Source organism: Grammomys surdaster, unplaced genomic scaffold, assembly GCF_004785775.1.
Source record: "Grammomys surdaster isolate TR1022 unplaced genomic scaffold, NIH_TR_1.0 125876, whole genome shotgun sequence".
NCBI lineage: Eukaryota > Metazoa > Chordata > Mammalia > Rodentia > Muridae > Grammomys > Grammomys surdaster.
The window spans coordinates 1425273-1437531 of record NW_021620701.1 but is presented as its reverse complement, the minus strand read 5'-3'; the positions used below and the strand labels follow the sequence as shown (position 1 = coordinate 1437531).

General features: G+C 40.0%; 1 protein-coding gene across 1 annotated transcript in view; it reads right to left on the bottom strand.

Annotated features, from left to right (window-relative positions):
• Positions 1-11779, bottom strand: part of Fcho2 (FCH domain only 2) — a 97042-nt gene extending 85263 nt beyond the window's left edge. The window contains exons 1-2 of the mRNA XM_028790189.1: positions 11435-11779; positions 3027-3118 (exon numbers count right to left, since the gene is read on the bottom strand). Of these exons, the coding sequence (XP_028646022.1) occupies positions 3027-3118; positions 11435-11467 (125 nt within the window). The 5' untranslated portion in view covers positions 11468-11779. The remainder of the gene's footprint in view (positions 1-3026; positions 3119-11434) is intronic.
• Between the last annotated feature and the right edge of the window lie 480 nt (positions 11780-12259).

Sequence of the window (12259 nt, the reverse complement as noted above, 5' to 3'; positions counted from 1 at the left end):
AGAAAGATGAGAGCTGGTACAAGAATTGGCTTTCAACCTCTCCATGGTTGTCAACCCTACCTCCTCTCATCTTGGGACCATTAATTGGGTTATTTTTGCTTACTTCTTTTGGTCCCTGGGCCTTAAAAAGGCTGACTAACTTTGTGAAACAACAGATAAATAATTTGGTAGCAAAACCTATTCAGATACATTATCATAAGTTAGCTATGGAGGACCACGAGACTCAAGATGAGGTTGTTACTCTATCTAGGGTGTTCCCAAAACTCATCTCCACCCAACCTAAAAGAGGGGACTTCGCCCCTAGACCAAGCAGAGAGGGGCCACCCAGAACCCCCTCTGACTGGTGAATTCTTGTTTAGGCTTCGAGGCTAATCTGCAAGGGAATATAAGTAAAAGTTAAAAATATCTCTCTAGGTTCCCTGAGGGACAAGCCTGACTGCATAGTGGTTGATGTCAAAAGTATCCCCTCTCCAGGAAAAAGACATCGGGACGGGTATGACCCTCATGCCTCACTGGACAACGACAGGGGGACCGGAGCCATTACAAAGTCCCTTTCAAATACTGGGGGTCAGGCCTCTGTCCCCGCCTTCGAAAGATTAGAATCGCCACAGCCCTTCTATACTTAGAGAAGGGAGGAGATGTCAGGGGCAGCCCTGCTTACACACTGAAGGCCTAAAACCAGCCATAGGCCTAAAATCAGCAACAGGCCTGTCATACATGTATACTAACACCAAGTCTTGGGTCTCTGTGGAAAAACATTGAAACGGATGGCTATAAGCTATTGTAATCAGGCAGCTTTTGTGGAAATTTACAAGCCTGAGTAGTCATAGATCTTGTAAATAGGTAGCCTTGGAAGATAATACCAACTTAGATAAGGACAAGTGAATCATAGGCAGAGTCATAGTGACCTGTCCCCTGAACCTTCACCCAGCCGATACCCTGTTCTGAAAGATATCTGTACTCCCCCTGAATACCCATGCTCCAGTGCCATTCCCTTCCCCATGACTTGCCTTTTTGTATTTATAACCCCTGTGTGAATAAGTAAAAATTACAATTTGATTTTTAAAAAAAATAAATAAATAAAATTTAAAAACAAAAAGAGCAAATGTTGACATTCAGGCAAAAAATAAAAACAGAATCAAGATGATTAAATTGCAGATTCATCCTTTACTGAGGGCTTATTCAATGTCAAATGATCTAATAAAGATGGGAACCAGAGGACACTAAATAAAATAAATAAAATACCCATCATTGAGCACTTCCAGCCTAGTAAGAACTGTGGGATTAAACACCTTTAATTCCAGCATGTGGAAGTTAGAGGCAGGTGGATTTCTGTGATTCTGAATCTAGCCTGGTCTACAAAGCAAATTCCAGGACAGCTAGGCCTACACAGAGAAACTCTGTCTCCAAAAAAAAAAAAAAAAAAAAACCAACAACAACAGAAGAAAAAGAAATCACCCCACAATTACTAGACTCCCTGTGACTAACATAAATAGAGACCTCAAGGCAGAGAGTGACAGTAGTGAAGAATGTGTTGGGTAAGAGGAAATTCAGATGTCAGAGATGTTGTGCCTGCCTGCCTGCCTTCCTGCCTTCCTTCCTTCCTTCCTTCCTTCCTTCCTTCCTTCCTTCCTTCCTTCCTTTATCCCTGCTGATGCTGATGCAGAAGCCAGGAAGTCTTTACCCAGGGCTCCAAGTACCTGAGATTCCCTCTCCAGGTGAAAGGTGGAAGCCAGAAGAACTAGTCCCATGTAAAATCATTTATATCCCAATTCCTGTATATCACGTATATCATCTACCTTCCTATAAGATCCATGAAAGAAGATATATATATTTGCAACTATATCTTCAGAATGCAAGCAAATACTTGGTACTAAGCAATCATGATGAGACAGCTATGTTATTCAAAGAAAATATGAACAAATAGGACATATTTAAAGGCCAGAAGTCCCTATAATATTTTTTAATGTGTTCATACAACAAAACAACAGCAACAAACAAACAATGAAGTAAGTTAGTCACAAAACAGCTCAAGAAGCAGCATAAATGAGCAGATGTGGTACCAAATGCCTGTAGTCCCAGCACTGAGATGGCTGAAACAGAAAGATCAAGATCATCTCTAGCTGTATAGAGAATTGAAGGCCAGCCTGAGTTAAATCAGACTTTGGTATTGGGGTGGGAGTGGGGGGCGGGGGGGGCCACAGTGGCACAGGCCTTAAATTCTAGCACTGAGGAGGCTGAGAAGGCAGAACTGAATTCCAGGCCAGCCTGGTCTGCATACTGAGCTCTGGACTAGCCAGACCTACATAGTAAGACCTAGTCACAAAAAAAAAAAAAAAAAAAAAAAGAATGGGGGGGTTAAAGAATCCAACTAATAATTTGTCACTGTCAAATTATATTAACTTCTAGTAATTTCTAAATTGACTATTATATTCTAAAAGTTTAAAGAAAATCACATTTTATAAAATTTATAGCATTCAAAACTATAAGACTTTTTCAATAAAAATTATAATGCACAACTAAACTGAGTTTGGGAGAGTCTTTTCAAATTATTTTAGCATATTTGATTAAAAAATGGCAGTGTACTGGGTGGTAGTGGTACACACCCTTAATCCCAGGTCTCAGGAGGCAGGAGCAGGAAGATCTCTGAGTTTGAGACCAGCCTGGTCTACAGAATAAGTTCCAGGACAGCCAGGGCTACACCAAGAAACCCAGTCTGAGGAAATAGCAAATGTTTCATCTTCTCAAATTCTTGTTTCATTACATTATTTGCTAATACATTCAATTCAAAATGTATAGATATTTTAAAGCAGTAATTTGGAAACCAGGGCTTCAACAAAGCCACTGTGAACCATTTTATCAGTGCTCACTGTAGAGATGATAAAAGTTTGTAAAACACTGCTTTAAAATACATTACATTTTTAAAAAGTGAACCTTGATTATTTAAATCCAACTAAAATTTTTGCAATATTTATATTTTTAAATTTAAATTGGTAAGTTCCTAAACCACTTATAAAAACACGTACCTTTCTCTTACAAAATCTGCTAGTTCTTTAGTTGATATCTGTCCATGTTTCATATTATGGTATAGAACATCAAAGCCATTATTTTTTTCCCCCTGAAATTCAAAAGATAAACAAAAACAGACATTAAAATTGTGAAAATGCAATAATCTTTCATTAACTGTTATATAATTCTTATGTTCTGATAAGCTATTTTTCTTTTTTTTTGTTGTTTTTTTGTTTTTTCCAGACAGGGTTTCTCTGTGTAGCCCTGGCTGTCTTGGAACTCACTCTGTAGACCAGGCTGGCCTCAAACTCAGAAATCCGCCTGCCTCTGCCTCCCAAGTGCTGGGATTAAAGGCGTGCGCCACCACTGCCTGGCGCTATTTTTCTTTAAGCTAGAACTGTTAAAGGATTACATACTTTCGAAGCAATTCCATACCTTTAATAACATTTATAGTTTACTATACATATTCATTCTATAAACATGCAAAAGTGTATAATCAATGAGATTAATCTGAAACTTTAAGAAACATACACCATAATTTAGGAAACACAACATGGACCTTTTAAAATACATTATAAAACCCCATTATACTTATCAAGAGATTCTGGATTATTTAACTATGTTTTTGCTTTAGAGTAACGACATCCTAGCTCCACATGATGATGTACACCTTTAGTCCCAGCTGGAAGGTAAAGGGAGATGGATAGAGCTCTGTGAGTTCAAGGACAGCCTACTCTACACACTAGAATAGCCAGGACTACAATGAGACCTTCTCATTCATGCATGGATGGATGGACGGATGGATGGAAGAAAAGAAAGAAAGAAGAAGGGAAGGAAGGAAGGAAGGAAGGAAGGGAGGGAGGGAGGGAGGGAGGGAGGAAGGGAGGGAGGGAAGGAGACTAAATCCTGACTTATGAGTCAAGACAGCATATTATTAACAACATAAACTTTGAACATCAGAAAATATTTTGTAATTCCTATTCAAATTTTCAATAAACTTGAAAAAAATGTTGTATTTTTATTTTATGTCCACTGGTGTTTTGTCTACATGTATGTCTGTGTGAGGATGTCAAATCCCCTGAAACGGGAGTTACAGAGTTAAGAGCTGCCATGTAGGTGCTAGGAATTAAATCTCGGTCCTCAAAAAGAATAGGCAGTGCTCTTAACTGCTGAGCTATCTCCCCAGCTCCAAAATTCTTATTTCCTTAAAGTTTTTTTTAAATAAGGGAATCATACAAATACAGAATTCTTTAAAGTCTTTGTACTATTTAACCCTATAACTTTTAGATTATCAAATCATCACAAGGGAAATACCAAAAATGTTCATTTAATCTGCAAAATGAAGACCAATAAACTAAGTTTAACAATTCCCATATTTATGACTTAAGTTTTTAATTTTCTTGAATGAAAATAAAATGAGGAATGAAATGTACGTGTTGGATATAAAAGCAATAGTATAAGCAAGTACCACAGGATCGGAAATCTAAGTTTTCAACAGCTTACCAAAAAAACAGGAAACAGGAACTTCAAATCAAGCTGAAGTAATTTCTAATAAACTCTTAGCTTGTAAACATCAAGTACTTCATCACACATACAACAAATAAAAATGTTATTTGTAGTAATATAAACATTATCTTTTATATTTTGAACATCCATTTTTATCTATGAAGAAAAATATAAAATTATTTTCAGTCCAATATTTCATTGGGCTTCAGCAGGTTTTCATATTTAAGAATGTATTATTTAACTTTAAATTTTTGTGGGTTTTTCTTTTTAACTTACACCGTTTTTCAAGCCATTTTTCCAGTCAAAATAAGAATATTATTTTAGTCTCAAAAAAACAAAAGAAAAAAGATTATTTTAGCTAACCATTATCAAACAAAATAATATCATCATGTAGATTTAGAATCAACAGACAAGCTGGGCAGTGGTGGCACACAACTTTAATGCCAATACTGGGGAAGCAGAGACAGATGGATCTCTGTGTTCAAAGCCAGCCTGGTCTACAAAGCAAGTTCCAGGAGAGCCAAGGCTACACAGAGAAACTGCCTTGAAAATAAAAAATAAATAAATATAAATAAAAATAGAAGCAATAGACAAAAAGCAAAGGATCTAAATCTTCCAAGAGATGTCATCACTGGACAGAAACACAGAAACTACACCTGTTTGATAAAACTAACCACCAGTTTATAACTAAGTTGTAAAGCTTTAAATAGATAACAATACTGAAATACAAAACCTCAAAAACCCAAGTCTGAGGATCTCATGCCTTTACTCCTAGCCCTTGGGAGGCAGAGGCAGGTAGATCTCTGAGTTCAGAGTCAATCTGGTCTACAGAGCAAGTTCCAGGTCAGCCAGGCCTAAATAGAGAAATACTGTCTCAAAAACACAAAAAACAAAAATGTTAAAACAACAACAACAACAACAACAAAAAACCCTTACACTTTTAGAAGGTCTACTCATCACATGACTTAATAGAATCAGAAGCTGACTTAATCAAACTAAACTGAATCTATAGCTGGTTATTCTGTTTGTTGCAACTTGGGTATGGCTAACTACTTTTACAGTTATACCCTAATACATTTCACTTTGTGAATGCTTATGCTTGTATATATACAAGTTCTTTCAGATTAAAAAGAAGTAAGTAACTGCCTTTAGGGAGATCTAGACAGCCAGACAAACTAAAAGGGAGATTTTATATTTTAGTCTACAAAATATTTTTTTGTACCCTTGGAGTATCAATAGATATAAAACAATTTGCAAGTCTGTTAGCATATAGTATATATTCCTACATATATTTTCACATATGTATCACATATTTAAATTTAATATACCATCTGATGGGATCATATTCTAAGCAAGAATATCAAATTACAATGTTTATAACTTTTTTATTATTATTTATTTAATGTACATGAGTATGCCATAGCTGTCTCAGACACATCAGAAGAGGGCATCAGATCCCATTACAGATGGTTGTGAGCTGCCATGTGTGTGGCTGCTGGGAACTGAACTCAGGACATCTGGAAGAGCAGACGTCTGAGCCATCTCTCCAGCCCTATTTAGAACTTTAAACTAATAAAAGATAATCTTCTATTTTGTTTTCCTGGTCACATCAAATGCTTTTCTAAAGATACAGTTTTAAATTTTTCACCTGAATTAAAAAAAAAAATGTATTATTAAGCTCTCATCTAAAATATCAGATTTAAAACTGACAAACAAAAATGTTTTACACTCCAAAGTCCTATTGACAGAACAAGAGTTTCTAAAAGCATTTTAATCCTCCCAGATTTACCCATATTAACTATAGACCAAACTGGATAACCAAGTGCTTCAACTTAATTTAAGACTAAGCGATGACATCAATGAAACAGAAAATGAAATGAAATGATTTACAGGCTAACCGGTAAGATTAAAAAAGAAAGGCATCAGGATCAAAATACCTAGTCATGTGTTTGTTAATTTTTGACGTGTTGACAGAGACACCCTCTGGAGAAAGTTACCTAACTCAAAACTTCAGCTTATCATAATGCGGCATACACTACGGAATATGTGGTATGTTATACGGGTTAGGTTTACTACATAAAATAATATTAGTAAAGTACTGAATACACGTCTGTCATGCTTATTTTCCTTTTAATCATTACCTATGAAATTACTTTTTATGTTTTTACTGATGAGCAATCTAGGTATACATAAAGTCATTTTAATTATTACAGTGCAGTGTTCTTACAGATAATCTCAGCATTATAAACTAGTACTTAGCTCTCTAAGCAAGATTCAGCATAAAAGACAATAAAATCATGGACAATACCCTTTTTAAAGTTATGTAATCTGTTAAAGAGCTAACATTTGTTTTTACATATTAAGAGTAATGGTGTGGATTAACAGGAAAAAATATTTCAGCTTGATTATCAATAGCACTAAGCTTTAGGGCAACAGACTTATCAGTAACAAAACATCTGTTATGTAGGAAGTCTTGAACATGTTTTTTTCTTTAAAGTACAGTATTAAGAAATTTTTAATTTAGCAGTTTCACTTAGGAAAAACTATAAAGAAAAAGGGAGGATGTGCTGCTTTCAAAAGAGCTTCAAATGTGTTTCAATGATTCAAGCTTTCCTCTATCAAAATGCCACAATAAAAAAGTCTGTCTTTATAAAAATTAAGGAGAACACCATTCATAGGTTGTTTGGTTAGAGACTTAAACTTCAACGTTTTCCATTACCTCACCTTGACCAGTTTTTTTTTTTTTTGAACTAACAAAATGTGTGTGTATGTACATGTGTATCTATTTACCACATACAATGTTTTCAACTTTGACAAGTTTTATTTTCTTACCACTGTAAATACTGGTAGGAATAAATATTCAATTCTCTACTCTACAGAATTACTTCATAAACGACCCTGACCTATGTAAAAGTGTAAGATGTTTAAGGCAGAAACCACGAGAGCCTTGTAAGCTGCTTGCTTCATCATAGTTCCAAGGCTCTCCTGCTCCTTTCTGCCTCCTCTGAGAGAGAGCCTTTCATGGTCTAATTTAGAGCCCCAATTCCAGACTGGGAAATAAAATTCACCTTATGTTTAATCTATTTTCCTATTTGTTCCTAGTAGTGGAAATGAAGGCAAAGACTGAAACATAAATTAAGATTTCAGATAGTCAAATTATTCTTGTTCCTCTATTAATTCGGTCCAACAAGAGGCATGAAAAATATCCAGAAACGTATATTCTTTTTTTTTTTTTTTTTTTTTGGTTTTTCGAGACAGGGTTTCTCTGTAGCCCTGGCTGTCCTGGAACGCACTCTGTAGACCAGGCTGGCCTCGAACTCAGAAATCCGCCTGCCTCTGCCTCCCAAGTGCTGGGATTAAAGGTGTGCACCACCACTGCCCAGCAGAAACGTATATTCTGAAATAGGCAAAAGCAAGGCTATACTTAATGTTCAACTGACAGAACAATTCTGAGACAGGAAAAAAAAAACAATTTCAAATTGTTAATAAACTTAAAAATATTAACATGTCCAAAATATTAAAAAAAAAAAACCTTTTCTTTTGTAATGTGTTTATTTGAGATATGTGGGGGCTGTCTATCAGCCAAGGTTAATAGGGCAATTGTAGGAGTCTTTCTCCTACTACACAAGTCCTAGGGATCAGGCTTCCAGACAAAAGTCTTAAGCAGCTGAGCTATCTGCACCTGGCCTAAGAACATCAATCCCTAGGCAATCTTTATAACAGTGTTCTAAGTTTCCACTTAAGTCTAAAGTGTATTAAAATAAAAAGGACCCCCAGAATAAACAAAATCTCTTTTTAAAAAAACCAAAAACATGTAGGACTTGTATATTTCCTGCTTCCTGAATCATATTATACAAACCTGTATTAAATAGTATAGTAGCTGCTGACATAAAAGAAGACAATGATTTAAAAATTGAAAATCCAAAAATAAACTCATTCATTCATTCATGGTCAAGTGATATTTGAAAAAAGTGTCACCAAAACCCAGTGAGGAAAGAAAACCCTATTTTAAAAAAAGAGACTGGCACAAAGACATGCACTTGCAAAGAAGGAAGTGGTACCTTTCCTTTGACACCCAGGATTATGTTCAACTAGATCACAGAAGGAAGTAGATGAACTAAAACTGTGAAGTCTTCTAAGAAAACAGAAGTACATTAGGTTAGTACAAGGCTCTTAGGATAACAAAAGCACAGGTGGCAGAAGAGTGGGGAGCTGGACTTCAAAAGGTGTCGTCAATAAAATAAGCAGGCAGTCTTCTGGACAGAGACCTACTCTCCACACCATGTAGTCAGCGACAGCCATCAGGTGGTCATGGAGCTCCTCTGGTTTCCTGATCCTGTTTTCTCCTCCATTCTGGCAGGATGGTCTACAAGCAGATCTACTGCTCAGGCAAGTACTACAGTTCTGGCAGTCATGTTACACAGAGAATTCTCTAAACAAGTACCAGAACCTCATCTGATGTCTGAACAGCAGTGGAGGAGCCTTAGTGTCCAACAGAGTCTAGGATGGGTTCAACATACGATTCGGGAGCCAAAACTGTATATTCTCTTTAGACACCTTTTCCAAAACATACATACATACACAAGAGTACAGCTGGTATCATCCAATCTTTCAAATTTAATGTATATGTGTACATAAGGTAGTATTCAGTGAATACTTGAAAAATGTACAGATCTTTCATCCATACCTGTGAATGAGCTGTATTCTTATCAGCAAGTGTTCAGTTAAATACAACTGCAAGTAGGTTCTTCTAAATTGTTGAAAATAAATTTCCTTGTAGTTTTATTTTTCTTAATATAAGTGCCTGTTTTACTTTACCTGTTACTTTCATTAAATAAAGTTTGTACATTCCATGAGGAAAGGAAGGAAGGAAAGGAAGGAAGGAAGGGAGGCAGGAAGGGAGGCAGGAAGGAAGGGCGGGCAGGTAGGTGGGTATATCTAAAGGTCTGGCATGGTATGCCTGGGAGGCAGAAGCAGGCAATCTGAGTTCAAAACCAACCTGGTCTACATAGTGAGTTCCAGGACAGCCAGGGCTATGTAAATAGACCCTATGTCCAAAAAGAAAAGAAAAAAAAAAAAAAGGTGCACCCAGGGCTAATAGAAATGGCATGCAGCTGTATTCCCAGCATTCTGTAGGCAGAGACAGGAGAATCAGAAGGCCAGAAAACTCTTTTAAACAGTGTGCATGCAAAAAGTTTTTTGGGTTTTTTGGGGGTTTTTTTTGGGGGGGGTAGGGGGGGGGGAGGATTATCCAGAGTATAAAAGGAATTCAATAACAAGAAAAGCAACAAAAATAATCAAGTTTTAAAACTGACAAGTCCACACAGTTTTCCAAAGAAAATACTTAAAATGGGAAAGAAAAAAAGGTTCAACACCATAAGGCACAGAAAAATGCAAAACAAAAGCACAAGATGCTTCATGTCCACCTTCTTAATAACAAATGATAGCAAGTGTTAGTGAGTATATACTCTGAGACGCTACAGAGCAGGTTGCAATGCTGTGACCACTCTGAGGAACACTCTAGCAGTTGACTGAACTAGTAATACAACTGCTTCTTGGCCCTTTGGCTAACCATGTGCAGATATAGAGTTAACCACATGATCCAGTAAATTCCATTCCCCAAAGAAATAAAAACACATGCTCTGACAAACATGAATAAAAGTGTTCATTGCAGTATTACTCATAATAAGAGTAGTTATGATGGGTACCAAATATCCATCACCAATGAAGAGGTAAGCAAAAAATGGAATGGAATATTGTTTGATCATAAAAAGTTATGAAATACTAATACATATTATCTCCTGGATCACCTTTGAAAATATTATGGTAAGTGAAATAGGCCAGTCATCAAGGTCCCGTTTAAATGCTAGGTCCAGAGAAGACAGAACTGTAGAAGCAGAGAGATCAGTTGCCTAGGGGCTGAGACAAGGGGCAAACTGGGAATGACTGCTAACCTGTAAGAGATTCTTTCTGAGGTTATAAAATTGTTCTAAAATTGACTGTGGTGATGTTTGCACAAAACAATGAGGAACCCTTCACAATATACACTTTAAATGCACGCACTATATACATGGAAAGAGAACCTCAAACCGCTCTTTAAAAACACCACGGCGTACAGATGTTTGTGGGAAACGAGTTAACATTCAAAACAAATAACCATGAACTGATTGTATTATTGAGCAAGCCCATGCTTGAGACTGAATTAAGAATCTCAGATAGCAGTGGCTGGCGTGACTGAAAGCTGACTCCTTTCAACACTTCTACACCTTACCCAAATGAAAGTTCAGTACTTGCAACTGTCGGGCTATAAAAACCAAGTTCGGCCAAGATACCTAAGCAAACACGGAACTTTCCCGTTCATGGCTGAAGCGTACTTGCCATTATCGGCTAACAGTCACCGCACGAAAGCACTCGGCGAGTAGACCAGAGGGGTGCGGGGAAAACGAGGAAGGTCCACGAAATCCAACTTCCACGGGCTTTGTGAGCAGGCCTGGAGGCAAAGTGCTGGACGAAGCCCCACTAGCCCAGCCGCGCGGCCGAGAGGAAGTGCCGAGCCCGGCCGGGGGTGCACGGACTCTGCGCGGGGTTCCGGGCCTGCGCCGCGGGAAGCAGACCGGCCGGGTGCCCGGCTCCCCGCGTCCGACGCCGCGCACGCCCCGTCGGCGCTTTGTCCCCGCCCGGCGCCGCGGGCCCCCAGAGTCCCCGCCGCGGCTCCCGGGCCGCGCTGCCAGCTCGGGCGCCCCGCGCAGTTGCCGGCCCGGAGGACGCGGTGGCCGGAGAGCCGTGGCCCGCGGGAGTTCGGCCAAGCAACCCCGGGCCGTGGACTCTCGCTCGGCCGCCTGAGGAGCCGCCGCCCGCCGCGCACGCAGGCCGCGGGGAGAAGCCGAAGCCTGCGGCGTCCCCAACACCCTCCGCTCACCCAGAAATTCTCCACGAAATGCGCCATGACCATCGTGTCGCCGCCGCGCCGGGTTCCGCGTCCGCACCCGCCCGCCGCTGTGTAAACACGGACGGCCCCCACGGCGCCCCCGCCTCTAGCCGCCGCCGCCGCCGCCTTCTTCCCAGAGACCGCCCGCGCCCTCCCGGGCGCATGCGCCACCTAGCGGCCGCCGCGGAACGAGCGCCTTGGACGTCGCGCCCCGAGTGCGCGTGCGCGCAGCCTGTCCGGGTCCGAGCCTTCGCTGGGAATAGTACAGAGCTTAGTCTCCGGGAGCCTCCCGGGCTGGCGGGAGTCGAGCGACCCGCAGGCCCGGGGCGGAGCTAACAGGGCTCCGCCCATTCGCGTCCAGGGTCCCGGCCTTCGAGGATCTCCAGTAGACCCAAGTCCTGGCAGGCTGGGACTAAGGAAACTTGGCCGCTGGCCACCCCAAGGAGACTGGGAAACCTTTGGTCAACAGGGAGCCTTTCCTTGACTGGGAAGTAAGATCCAAAACAAAACTGTCCAAGGCCGGAAAGGAAGGGAACGCCCAGTGTCGCCTGCAAGACTCAAGCACCGCAGTCGGTCACAAGGGAGCCAGCCGGCCTGGACCGCCCGCCGAGAGCAGGCGTGACCCGAAACGCGACCCTTCCTGGCCTGTTCACAAAGCCCACGGTGGTAATCTTACCAATTTGTACGCTCAGGAAGAAAAGACACAAGTTTTAACATGCTTCGGCCCGGTAGAGAAAGTAAATTCCCTCTCCATATCTTTCTTTCCAAAAGTTTAAAACAAAAACTTTAGAGGTCCCAAGTTCATTAAGCTAAGTC